Genomic DNA, 13,974 nt, shown 5'->3' with positions numbered 1-13,974 from the left:
TATGTATGTGTTTTTAAGATAGGGTCCCCTCTGTCAACTAGGCTGGCGTGCAGTGATGTGTTCATGGTTCATTGCAACCTCCACCTCCCAGGTGCAAGTGATCCTCCCATCTCAGACTTCTGGGCAGCTGAAACTACAGGCATACACCACCATGCGTGGCTAATTTTTAAATTTTTTGTAGAAATGAGGCCTCACTATATTGCCCAGGTTGGTCTCAAACTCCTGGACTCAAGCAGTCCTCCCATGTCAACCTCCCAAAGTGCTGGAATTACTTCTTTCCCATTTTTTAGTTGAGTTGTTTCTTTTGGTTTTTGAGTTTTAGGAGTTCTCTATATATTCTGGATATTAATCTCTTGTTAGCTATCTGAAGTCTTTTTTAATCTATAAATTTTTTTCCTTTTTTTTCTCTTACAATCAATTTGTTGAAGAGATTGTAAATTTTTATTTCCACACTGTGATTTGCTCACATTGCGCTCAGTGGTCATAGCTTATTTTTACAAAACAGGCTTGTCTGTTTACAGCCTGAAAAAGGACTGCTGTTTATAGGATACTCACAAAGGAGCAGGACTGTAATGCTGCTGTTGAGTGATGGATCCTAGTTGCACACACCTAACTATAGACCAAATATCTAGACTTTCGTCTTTGCATTTGTATGAGATTCAGAACATAGGAACATGAAGTAGATTCAGTGGACATGAAAGTAAAAGCCCATTCCACTGAAATCATGGCTATTAAGAAGCTATCTTGCAGTCATGCATTTGTAGTTATGTGGCAGTTAGGAATCTTTGAATTCATCTTGGTGTTGTGGAAAGGGTACTACATTAGATGTTAGGAGAGCTGAGTCCTGGCATTTCTCTACCATTACCTTCCTGTGTGGGGAGACAAATCACATCCTCTCTTCAGGGCCTCAGTTTTCTCCTCTACTAAATGTGAGAAATGGATTTGATAATCTTTAAGGTTCTTTTCTGCTATGTCTGAGGTCTGAGTTATCTTTTTAGATTAATTATGAATAAGGTGTCATTCCACTGATTTGACTCTGGAGGAGTATCCTGGAACTTTTTGTATGAAGTTATGTGGTATTGGAATTTACTTTGATGGTCTTAGACTGTCCTGAAGACTGGATTTGTGATTGGCTAGGTGGTAATCCCTGTGACCAGTTATAGGACCTCTTGAAGCAATTGAGCTTCTCCATAACACTCACATTAATTGAGAAAGAATTGGGAATTTCTCATAGCAGTGAGGTTCAAAGAGCAATCTAGTCTTATCCTGATGTGCATCTCCTTTGTTTTCTCTTCCATTCTGTTGGGAAGTGAGTGGCATCGTGTTCCAGTGGGGGACTGGTTTGGCATCATGTGGACGACGGTTGTGCCCTGGGCAGACTCTTCCACTATTTTTCACAGCAAAGGAACCGAGCAGAGTGACAGGTGAGACCCATATTTCTTTAGTCCTATATTTATTCTTTGTCAGGAAGTAGAGACATAGACATGCAGAAGAGGGTTAAATGGATTTTTGATTTTGTGATTTCTTGATCTCTCTTTTTCTGTTAGTTGGCCTGTTAGTCTTGCTAGCATTTTTTGTGGGCCCAGTAGAAGCAACCCTCTTTGCTGCCAGAATTTGGAGCCCATTGAAGAATAGATGCAAGTCAGGTAGGTGGAGATTGAATGGTAACTCTAGAACTGTTGAAATCTAGGTTGGAAGACATGATTGGGGGTTTGAAGACAGTATATCATCATAGTGAGCCTCTAATTCTGAATCTCAGATTGAATTTACTCACCAAACACTGGGGTAGATGCATAGCGTGGGGCCTGCTAAACTTAACACCTGACCAAGAGGATGTGAGGGTGTACCCTCTCTGCAGGCAGGCACACCCCAAAGAGGGTGCATGGCCAGTTCGTTCTCCCAAAAAGGAAGCAGGAGTGAGTGAGGATGTAGACAGAGGGGCCAGGAGTGTTCCCATAAGGAAATCTTGCTACATGAAGATACAAGGAGTAGGTAATATGTGTTTTGCCCATAGGTCTGTTGGTCATTTGGTCTGTATTTTCTCCTTCCTCTCTTTTTCCCTACCCTTCTTCCTCTGTCTTTCTTTTTTTCTCTCTGCTCTCCTTTCTCCCTGTGTATACAGCACCATGTCTCCATCTCCTCTTCTGCCTTTTTTTCCTTTTACTTCGTGACCTGGTTTACCAAGGCTTGGCTGGAAAAACTCACACAGGAGACTCGTAACTACTTCTTCTGTCACCTGGAACAAAGCAGAAATTTTGAGGGTGGTGGGAGGGGGTGGGGAAAGAATAGGGAAGGGTGGGTTGCAATGGGAGTGATGTAATTGAGTGTTGGGATCATTCTGACTTTTCTGAGTCCTGGCGGTATTCTCTTTCAGCTAGGGGTGGGCTTAGTTTCCCTGAAACCCATGGGTTGAGCTGGGGAGGGTACTCTGAGAAAGGAGAAGGAGGCATAGGATATGGAACAGGTAGTCCACTTCATATGACATTAGAAACATGTATAATATAAACTTAGACTTCTCAGACATTTTTATCTTCTTCATCAAGGTGTTCACTTCTCCCTTGGCCTATCCTGCCTTTTCATTTCTCTGTGCTTATGGGCAAACTGTTACCTCTGCCTGAAATGCCTTTTCCTTTGTGTTCCCTCTGGGAAAAAAATTTAAGAATTTTTCTAGGCCTAGCTCAGATACACCTTTCTCAGTAAAGACCTTTTCTTTTCTAGCCCTTACTGCATTAGCTTCACATGCATGGCTGGCATAATATATTGTATTATTACGAATTGTCTGTATGTTTTCTCATATGCTAAAGATTATGGACTTTTAAAGGGTGGAAACTGTGTGTTATTTTGCTCTATATTTTAGCACAGGACCTGTTATTAGTAGGAAAAATGTTTTTTATTTTATTTGATTTAAACAACCTGTTTGACATCTGTTTGGGTAGGCCACAGCTCAGATTCCGAGTTGGTTTGGGGGAATTTTCTGATGAGACATTAGACTGGATCATCAACTTCTAGTCCTCAAAGTCTTTCACTTTTCATCCTCCTGTAGTCACCTCATTGCCAAAGGTTCTGGAGCTGGAACCCTGGTTGTCCCCTCCTCACCTGGTCACTAGGGGCTCAGTACTTCCTCTCTGGTGAAGATGGGTGAAAACATCTGCTTTGTCCTGTTATCATTCCGGAGGACACTTGAAGGTGTGAGGGCCGTTTTATTAAGACAGTGATTCATTAAAAAGAAGTATCAGAAAAAAGAGTTACGGAATAAGTCTGCGTCTATCTGCATGCTAGACTGCATGTCAGCACAGACTGTCTCCACTTTTAGCAGTGCAATTAAGGAAGGAAAAGTGCTGAATTTGGAGAAAGGAGCCCAGTTCAAAATCTGGTTCTGGCTGTGTGTTCTTAGGAGGCTTGGGGTTATTTAAGTGCTTGCATCTGATAGCAGCTGAATGTATGAGATGTCATTGCTTCTAGACCCACTCAACCGCTAGAGTTAGGAAATAGACACACACACACACACACACACACACATTTTTACGTACACACACCTACGTGTATTTATCTCTACTAGAAACCATGAATTTATACTGATTTTTCCAATTACTATCCAATATTACATGGTTGATTCTAGCTTTTCCCCTTTTCATATCTATACGTTTCCTCCCCTCTTTGGGAGTGATGAATCTGGCTCCTTTATCCTGAATATATTTACTTGATTGTTCAATCCCCTGGTGTGTTACCAGGCTCCCTACAAGAAGTGCCAGCCATCTTCTTAGCCAGTGCTGCTGACTCAGGCCTGCCTTCACTGGCTGAGTCTCTCCCACACCCAGGTGGTGCTGGCTGAAAGTCCCCTCTCTGACCATTTTGTTCTGTTATACATGTAATTCAAAAGAAATTTTTTTCTTTTGTAGGTCTAGAGAATTCTAAAGCAATGTGTGTTATTGCTGGCTCAGACCACTCAGCTTCGTTAACAGGTAGGTACCAGCTCTGTGACAGTTTAACGTGCCATTCAGGATTCTGTATGTGACTGCTTGAAGTAGAGATATTGAAATTCAGAGGGAGTGTCATAGACTTTGGAGCTAGAATTCTGACACTACCACTGGTATGCTCTTCGGCAAATTACTTTTCCTTTCTGAGACCATCTTCTTGTCTGTAAAAGACTTTGTGGGTAGTTATGGAAATTAAATATAATACATATAAAGCCTGGACAGCAAACATAGGCTCACTTCATTTTATCTGAGTTTGCTTTCTTAACTACACAATAAGGATAATAATATCTTCCTCTTAGGGTAATGGTGGTTGTCAAATCATATAATCAACAGTAAATTTATATATAACATATATGGATAACACAGTGTATTATATAATCATGAGTTCTTTGTAGTTTTCTCATATACCTACGATTATGAGGGTGGAAGCTACTGTCTTATCCATCTAATCTATTTTGGTGTGTATTATAACTGTCTAAGCTCTCTACCTGTGTATACTCATTAGCTGTCTAATGTTAAAGTATTTTATCCATCTATGTCTTTCTAATCCATTTATCAATTTCCATTTATCTATCTATTCTGTTTACCTATATATCTGTTTTATTTATCGTTCATCTTTGTGTCTTAACATATAATCTATGTATCTATATATCTAACTCTAGATATATATTTTTGTGAATCTAAAATATATTTTTGTTATATATTTCTCTAATTTATGTATTTCTCTCTAAATTTCTCTAATTCATCTCTTTGATATGTTTTTCTATCTTAACTTTTTTTAATCCTACACTATATCTCTCCCTTTGGCTGTGCATTCATCCTTCCATTTGAAACACCGAGCCAATACAGTATAAAGTGTCTAGTGACTTTTCCTTCCAAGGCAATGAAGCATTTTCTTGAAAGTGAGTTATCCCTTCTCTTTGGCCCGCATTGCCCTGACCCCTGCTGGTAGACTGGAGACTATACATCTGAAAGATTTATAATATTTTGTTTGGAGTTGAATGTATTTTATTTTTTAAGCAAAGAAGAGGGACTTCCATACTTAATGTTTTTATGTAGAAATGCAGGTGTGTCCATAATATATGTAAATTAATGGTGATATGCATTCTTTGACATCAAATTTGCAATGCAGTCCAACTAAGTTATTTGAAGAGCATAGGAGCCGTAATGTGAGAGTTTAAATGCTTTGCAAATTCTGAGCTGCAGATAATTTGTTACTTAATGAATTCAAAACAACTAATAAAAAAGCATCTACTTTTAACCTGTGTCTCATATCAGGTAGATTTATATATTAATATTTGTTAAAAGTGTTGAGTTGAAATGAATGCCAACTATAAGGGACTCCACTGGGTATCTGGTCCCTCCCTTCCTTTTACAGAGGAAGGACTGGAGATCTTAGGGTGAGATGTGATGTGTTCATACCCCATAGTCAATGAGGGATGGTGAAGGCATTCTTTTCTGAGAATAAAAGTACACTACAAGGTGCTTCTCTTTTGTTCTAATTAATTTGAAACAACTGATGTTATGTAAACCTAGAGTTTGTCTAATTGCTTGCCAACATCAACTTCTTAAAAATTCTTGTTGGTAGCAAATTTATTATTTCATATGTGGGGCACTTTTATTATGGTGTTTTTTATATATAGGTGTTGAATATTTTTATTAAGATATAATTTATATATAAGAAATTCACCATTTTAAGTATACAGTTTAGTAATTTTTAGTATATTCACAAAGTGAAATGGTTTTTGATATTTTGAAAGTGAGCTAAAACTTGTGGAGATTAATAGCCCTGCTGGGCACAGTGGCTCACACCTGTAATCCCAGCACTTTGGGAGGCTGAGGCCGGTGGATCACTTGAGGTCAGGAGTTCAAGACCAGCCTGGCCAACATGGTGAAACCCCATCTCTACTAAAAAATACAGAATTAGCCTGGTGTGGTGGCATGTGCCTGTAACCCAAGCTACTTGGGAGGCTGAGGCAGAAGAATCACTTGACCCCAGCTGACGGAGGTTGCAGTCAGCTGAGATTGTGCCGCTGCACTCCAGCCTGGGTGACAGAGCAAAACTCTGTCTCAAAAAAAAAAAAAAAAAAAAAAAAAAAAAAATTACTAGCCCTTTCTTTCTTCACCTAGTTCAAGCTGTTACACATTGGATTTTGTTCAGTGCTCTTTAGACCTTTTCTCTGGAGTGGTTGTAGATTATGTAACTAATTGGCATTGCAGCAGAATTTAATTTTATCTGCTGAGACAACAGCATAATGATTCTCGTCTGGAAGACAGTTTGTCTTTCAAAAAGGTGGTTTAGATGTACTCAGGTAAGTGAAGTCATTTACACAGGCCTTATCATCAGTGGCATCTTTGTAGCTTACCAGTCCACTTAATGGATTGATACTTTGCTCAGGGGTTTTTTTGCTATGTTGTAAGAGATCTTTATACTTTGCATACCCTGATGAACTTCAGGAGGTTGCCCTCTCTCTGGGAATGAAATACACCAAATTCACTTCATAGAACTGCAGAATGTCAGTGTTGCAGGGTCACCCAAGTGACAAAAAGGCTTCACTGATTTACACTCCCTCATTTTAGAGCTGAGGAAACAGACCTAGAATGTGAAGTGATGTGCCCAATGTCAAACAGTGATCTGGTAGCAGATGGAACTTGAGCTGGAGACTTCTGAACCTTAGTCTAATGCCGTTAAATGATGTTGTCTGACTTTCCATCAGTTTTTGGTTATATACTAGACTGCCCTATGGCAAGCAATACTATAAAGCTTTATTGGGAAGCTACAAAGTGCAGTGAAAGCAGAAGACCTGGCCTCTAGTCCCTACTTGACTCCTTTTTAACCATGTGGTCTTGAAAAGTAATTTAACATCTTCCAGCCTTGATTAATTTATCTTCTAGAACAGTGCTAATAGAAATATAATATGAACCACAAATCAAAAAATAGAAAGAAACAGGTGGGATTAATTTTAATAATATATCTACTTAACCCAGTGTATCCAAAGTATTATTTCAACATGCAACCTATATGAAATTATAATCAGCCACACTCTTTTTTGCATTAAGTCTTTGCAATCTACTGTGTGTTTTCTCTCACAATGTATCTTAATTTGGACTAGCCACATTTCAAGTGTTTAATAGCCACATGTAGGTGGTTAACTGCTGTGTTGGATAGTGCAGTTGTTGATTCTTGGATTGTAAGGGTTGGAAAAGCTGAGGAATGATAAACTGACGAGGCATAGTCTAAATTATAGCCTATGGCCCCATTTTGTATGGCTTTCATTTACAAAACATTTTGAATGTGAATGCCCTTTAGATAGGCATGTACTCTCTGGTTTGCCACAGTCACCTAATAGTTATTCTTGTTACCAGTGTCTTCAGTCACATTGTCTGCCCTTCTAGACCAACTGCCTTCCCTTCCAATTTTCAGCTGGTGAAACTAAGGCTTAGAGAGGAAGTGATATGTCCAAGGTCAATAGCTAGTTACCAGATCCAGGAATAGAAGCCAGAGTCACTTGACTCTGAATTTGCTCTCTTTCTGTTAAATCACAATGTCAGTCAGTCACATTCCTGCTTATATCACAGGATTTATTGTGAGGTTAAAGCATGCTGAAGTGCTATCCAGACGTGATTCTACAGCATTATATTTTCTGCTAGTCAGGGCATGCAGTGAAATAATCTTATGTTTAAAAAATTTAAGCAGTGTATCTTTTAACTTGTTATTTTGAAAAGTTAAAGCATTTTTTTTCCATACAAAAGTAAGTATTGGCATATATTTTAAAAATGTAAAAAATAGAGAAATGTGTTTCATACACAAGGTAGATGCTGAATAAATATTTGTTGAATGAAAAAATGAAAAGAAAAATAATACAATTTTATTTCTTAAAGTACTAAGAACATTTGGTCTTGTTTTTTATGTATAGAATTCGAAAAAACTTATAATATGTTATTATGCTGTATATGAATTTTTGTTCCACTCAACATTGTAGTGTAAGTGTAAAACAACTTCTTTTAACCACTTATTTTTTAGACCTCTGTTATTTTCCATCATTTTGGACTAACGTTCCCTCGCGTCTTTTGTTCCCCTTCTGTGTGTTTAAGATGCTGGAGAGGTGTATGTTTGGGGAAGCAACAAGCACGGGCAACTGGCTACTGAGGCTGCTTTCCTTACTGTGCCTCAGAAAATAGAAGCACATTGTTTCCAGAATGAAAAGGTCACTGCTGTCTGGAGTGGGTGGACACACCTGGTTGCTCAGACAGGTGAGAGAGCAGCAGAGAGCTTATGGTGGGTAAGAGCAGCTGCGGGACAGTTGCTAAGCAGCCATGGGGTTAAGGCTTTTACTCATGAAAACTTAAGGATCAGAGATGGGGATTAAGCTTGGGGTAAAGGGTTTTTATTGATGTAAACTTAAGGATCAGAGTTGGGAATACTGGGATGTAGTTCTGCCATCAGCCAGATACGTGGCTTTTCCTCTCAGGGTCACAGGTTTGTACCCAAAAAGGCAAGCTAGGAGTTAGGTTAACTCCTTCCAGTTATGAGGTTTTGAGAAGGGATCCATTGCAGCAAGCGTCACCCAGAAATTTGCCCAGCTTATTGGGAAGTCCTTACTTTGTCATAGCCGAGGAGATGACTCTATTTGCATTTCTGTCTAAGTCTAAATTAAAAGCATCAGAAAATGTTAAGTGAAAGATAAATATCTTAAGATTGAGGCAGGAGCATTATTGTGATTCATAGCTGGCATAGTATTCTAATTTCAACTTTTATTGACTCTAGTAAACTACGTGTATTGGTTCAGACATCTCATATATTCCCTCAGATCTTATATCATGCCATACAGCTTTTGGCATCTTCATCTTTTCTTGAATCTTCATTTGTTTCTTTCCCTTAGGGCAGTTCTTTCCTGGCCTTCATATTCTTGATTTTGTCCTCAGATTTTGTTTTTTCATGGCCTGTATTCATCTCTGCCTTCCTGCCTGCTGATTTTCACAGAGTTCCCCAGCCAATTTGAAATTCCCAAGATCTGTTATCATGTCAAAGTATTCTGAACTTCAGGGGTCCTCAGGAGTCCTCTTGCCTACCTCTGTCCTGCTTGCTAGCTACACACACATCTCTAGACTCCCAAATACCTAGTGACTCTTATTTTAGGAGTTTCTGGTTTTTGCAGGTTTTCAGGTCAGCTTCGGCTATCCTTGGTAAGTCACACATACTATATATTTCTATACAAAAATGTAGATTACGGGCAGTCATATCTATGATACTTTTAATTGGTCTTTTAAAACATTTCATGATCATTTTGAAATAGAGGGCTGTATCACAAAGATGTATACTAAACTTTCCATATTACTGCTTTAGAGGATGCTCTTAGGAAAGTGTGTCATTCATTAGGAGGGTCATCACTTTCCTCAAAGAGATTCAGATTGTTTGAAGATTGGGCTTATCTACAGAACCTTTTCCTAAAGAGACTCACTGAGCATAGTAGCTAGGTTTTGTGTGTGCGTGCAGTTGTTCATATCTGTCTTTTGTTTCAGACAATAAGCTCTGTGCGGGAAGCCACAAGATTAATCTTGCTCACTTCTGTATTTCCACTCCTTATTAGAGAGTGTGCTTGTTGTCCTGCATCAAACTCTTTACAGTTAAAGGAGACTACACATACACAAATGCATACAAGACAGGGTAGATAGCTAGGATTTCTGACCTCCTTCCTGGGACTTAGATGTTCATGAACAGAAAGCTTCTTTGTGTCTTTGGATTCTGGAGTCTGACCAAATAGGTTAATGTTTATTAGGCACCTATTGAGCAATGTCTTAAGCCTTGGAGAAATGGAGGAGAAAAGACATGGGCCATATCTTCCCACTAGAATATGTAAACAGGCGTAAGTCTAAGAATATAGAGATGGAAAACTTTATCTTCCATCCATCTTACAAATGGTGAGGGTCTTTTTATGTACTATACCTTGTACTAGATGTAAATCTTGCCCTTAAGGAGTTCACTGGCCACTAGGGGTAATAGATCTGTAATGAAATTTTACTACATTTCAATATGAGATATACAACAATAGAGCTAAGTACAACATGCAAAAGTTGCATAGAAATTAGCAGTAGTCTTGAGTGATTGGGTGTTCACAGGTAGGCGTTTCATGGTTAGTCAGTCTTCAAAGAATTGCAGTACATTAAAATACACTTAGTACCAAATGGTGGTGAATTGGTTGAATCTGTCAGTAAACCCTTTAACTAGTTAAGTAGTTGACTAATGAAAGGTATAAAGATGTTGCTTCTTTGATTTTAGCTTTGAAGCATTATAACTGATGTGATTCCCACATCTGGGCCAGCAGCCCAGCCCCTGGGATGGGAGGTTGGCATCCATGTCTCTGATACTGTCTGAGTCACCCCAGCTGCTCTGGAGCTCAGCTTCAGGTTTCTTTTTTTTTTTTTTTTAATTTATTTTATTGCATTTTAGGTTTTGGGGTACATGTGAAGGACATGCAAGATTGTTGCATAGGTACACACGTGGCAGTGTGATTTGCTGCCTTTCTCCCCATTGCCCCATATTTGGCATTTCTCCCCATGCTATCTCTCCCCAACTCCCCACCCGCCACTGACCCTCCCCTGTTTCCCCCCAACTGACCCCAGTGTGTAGTGCTCCCCTCCCTGTGTCCATGTGTTCTCATTGTTCAACACCCACCTATGAGTGAGAACATTCGGTGTTTGATCTTCTTGCTCTTGTGTCAGTTTGCTGAGAATGATGGTTTCCAGGTTCATCCATGTCCCTACAAAGGACACAAACTCATCGTTTTTGATGGCTGCATAATATTCCATGGTGTATATGTGCCACATTTTCCCTGTCCAGTCTACCATCGATGGACATTTGGGTTGGTTCCAGTTCTTTGCTATTGTAAACAGTGCTGCAATGAACATTTGTGTGCACGTGTCCTTATAGTGGAATGATTTATAATCCTTTAGATATATACCCAGTAATGGGATTGCTGAGTCAAATGGAATTTCAATTTCTAGGTCCTAGGTTTCTGTCTCCTTTCGAGAGCATGATTTTTTGGTAATTTTTCAGCGATTTAATTAGCTTGTTAATTCAGATTGCTTGTTTTTGTACATTGCCACTTTCTCCTTTATCCTAAGTCCAGAATGGTTAAATCTGGGATATTTGAGTGTCCTGGTTTTTGTACTGAATTTTGGGTAAATGAGAGTTTCCTGTTATTTTATTCACCAGTTTTGTGTTCCTTCTAGCAGCAGTGGAAGCCTGTGCTCTGGCCCAGTGTCATTGAGAAGAAACACCCAGGGCTTCTATTTAATCAGACTCAGCTGCTCACATTAATGGGAATCAGATTTTCTCACAGGGACAGAAGCAGCTCATTAGTGGAACAAGGAGTTATTTGACTCTAGTTGTTTTCACAAGCTCCAGTGGTGAATTATTCCTGGGATATACTTGCAGGCCACATCAGTACAGGGCTGCTCTCAGTCTCATTCTGGGAGGCATTAGTTGTGTGATATTAATTTAAAAAAGAGTTTATGCACAGACACTACTGGCATCTAATGGGCAGAGGCCAGGGATGCTGTTAAATATCCTACAGTGCAAGGGCAGCGCCCTATCACAAAGAATTATCTAGCCCCAGTGTTAATGGTGTCAAGATTGAGAAACACTGCTCAATACTGAACATCCCCAGTGGTAGGTGCTTAGCTGGGGCAGTTCACATGGTATCAGAATAACTTTATAGATTGTCTATATGGGAATTTGGGATGTGTTCTCTGCCCTCCTCTCTCAGGAGTCTGATGCCTGCCTGCAGTGTTTGTGATGGAAAAATACTTTTCTCTGTTAGTCAGAGGCACTTGGAAGGAGTCCAAGAGAACCTGTTCTAATCTGGGAGAGTTGGCAAGGGTACCTGTGTCTCAGGCTTGTGGTGCTGCATTCTAGAAACCTTTCCCAAGCTGCTTAATGTCCCTGATCATTGTTCTCAGGAACTTCATGGGACTCCTGGGTGACTTTATCCAAGCTCAGTGACCTGCAGCTGTCTCATCTGAGATTCATGGTTTCCTGGCTGGAGGTGCTTCTAGTGAGAGTTGGATCTGGGTGCCTTCCTAGTTTGGTGACCTTGATTAAGTCACTTTACCTGTCTAGGCCTCAGTTTCCTCAACCCTGAAATCTGATATTAAAACCTGCCTGCATTCTACATTGGGCTGCTGTGATGTTCAAATGAACGAATCTGTGAAAGATCCCAGCTATTTTAAATGCATACGTGATGATTGCCTGAGATTGAGATATGTAAGTAAATTAAAGAGTTAGTAGTTGCTTTTAGAAAGAATTCTATTTCCACAGGGTTAATGCGACCTTGAGACTACTAGCCTCAAAGCTCATGAGCTGGCCAGGGATGTCATACTCAATATCAAACTCTGACAAGCAAAGTTTCCTAAAGCGTTTTACTTGCATGCAACAGGCAAGTGGCTTTTTCGTATTGTCAACAGTCTGGAAGATTTTTGTAGTTTAATTGGTAATATTACCTACTAAAATTCATGGTACTCATCCCAATTTGTAATTATATACATCTCTTTATATTCTTATTTGTTTAATGTCTAGACTGTAAATTACACTAGAGCAGTATCTGTTTTGTTCATGGCCGTATCCTCAGCATCTGACACAGGCCTGATACATAACAGATGGTCAGTAACTAAATGCTGAATGAATAAATAAATGGCAAAGTAGAGAAGAACCTGGGCTTTGAAGTCAAATAGACCAAAGCTTGAATCTTAGCTCTGTTAACCTACTGACTGTGTGACTGTGGGCAGCTCCACCTCTCTCTGTCTCCATTGTCACCACTGTAGTTCAGCCCATTGTCACCTCTTAATACTGCAGTAGCCTCTAACTGGTGTCCTGGTCTTCCCATATTTACTCCTTGATATAATTTGGATGTGTGCCCCCACCCAAATCTCATACTGAAATGTAATCCCCAGTGTTGGAGGAGGGGCTTGGTGGGAGGTGATTGGTTCATGACATAACAGATGGTCAGTAACTAAGTGCTGAATGAATAAATAAATGGCACAGTAGAGAAAAACCTGGGCTTTGAAGTCAGATAGACCAGGCTTGAATCTTAGCTCTGTTAACCTACTGATTGTGGGTAGATGTCTCATGAATAGTTTAGTACAATTCTTCTTGGTACTGTCCTTGCCATTGTGAGAGACTTCTCATGAGATCTGGTTGTTTAAAAGTGTGTAGCATTTTTCCCCTCACTCTCTTGCTTCTGCTCTTGCCAGATGATGTGCATGCTCCCACTTCCCCTTCCACCATGGTTGTATGCTTCCAGAGGTCTCCCCAGAAGCGAATGCTGGAGCTGTGCTTCCTGTACAGCCTACAGAACCATAAGCCAATTAAACTTCTTCCCTTTATCAATTACCCAGTCTTAACTGTTCTTTATAGCAATATGAGAATGGACTAATACTCTTCCTCTCCCCTCCAACCCATTCTCCATACCCCAGTTGAAAGGATCTTTTCAAACCCAGTTTGTAACATTCAGATGGCTTTCTATTGCTCTTATGATACAAATATAATCCTTAGTGGTCCTATAGGTCCTGTGTGATCTGCTCTCTGCTGACCTTTCCAGTCCAGTTTCTCACCATGCTAGTTCTTGATCCCTATCCGATGTGCACTCAGGCCTTTGCTTGGTCCCTTGAAGGCATCATTCATTTCTATTTCCTCTATTTGGCCACTTATCCATGCACCTCTTCATTTTGACTTAGTTAAATCCTTTTTTTTTTTTTTTTTTTTTTTAAATCTTAACCTTCAACTTAGGCATCTCCTCCTCGGGGACAACGTCTCTTGACATTGCTGACTAGCTACTTTTCCCTTTTTTCTATTCTCATAGCACCATAAACCTCTCTTTTGTGCTATTTTTTGGTAGCATTCTTTGACTAATTTCCTTCCTACTAGACTGTAAGCTCCATGAGGGCAAGAACCATATTTGCTTTTGCCTACCTAAGACATGTTAGACAAATGAAAAAA

At 39.6% G+C, this 13,974-nt stretch overlaps 1 protein-coding gene across 9 annotated transcripts in view; it reads left to right on the top strand.

Moving 5' to 3' along the window:
* The window catches only part of SERGEF (secretion regulating guanine nucleotide exchange factor), a 234,412-nt gene that overhangs the window by 14,390 nt on the left and 206,048 nt on the right, over positions 1–13,974 (top strand). For all 9 annotated transcript variants that reach the window (XR_005199713.1, XM_017525826.1, XM_017525825.2 and 6 more), the window contains exons 6-8: positions 1,311–1,424; positions 3,900–3,962; positions 8,073–8,231. Coding sequence is in view for 8 of the 9 variants with exons in the window: in XM_017525826.1 (XP_017381315.1) it covers positions 1,311–1,424; positions 3,900–3,962; positions 8,073–8,231 (336 nt within the window). In the remaining variant the exon portion in view is untranslated. The remainder of the gene's footprint in view (positions 1–1,310; positions 1,425–3,899; positions 3,963–8,072; positions 8,232–13,974) is intronic.

Source organism: Cebus imitator, unplaced genomic scaffold (assembly GCF_001604975.1).
Source record: "Cebus imitator isolate Cc_AM_T3 unplaced genomic scaffold, Cebus_imitator-1.0 Scaffold39, whole genome shotgun sequence".
In the NCBI taxonomy this organism is placed as follows: domain Eukaryota; kingdom Metazoa; phylum Chordata; class Mammalia; order Primates; family Cebidae; genus Cebus; species Cebus imitator.
Note: the sequence above shows the minus strand (reverse complement) of the source record. Positions and strands in the feature narration are given on the sequence as shown.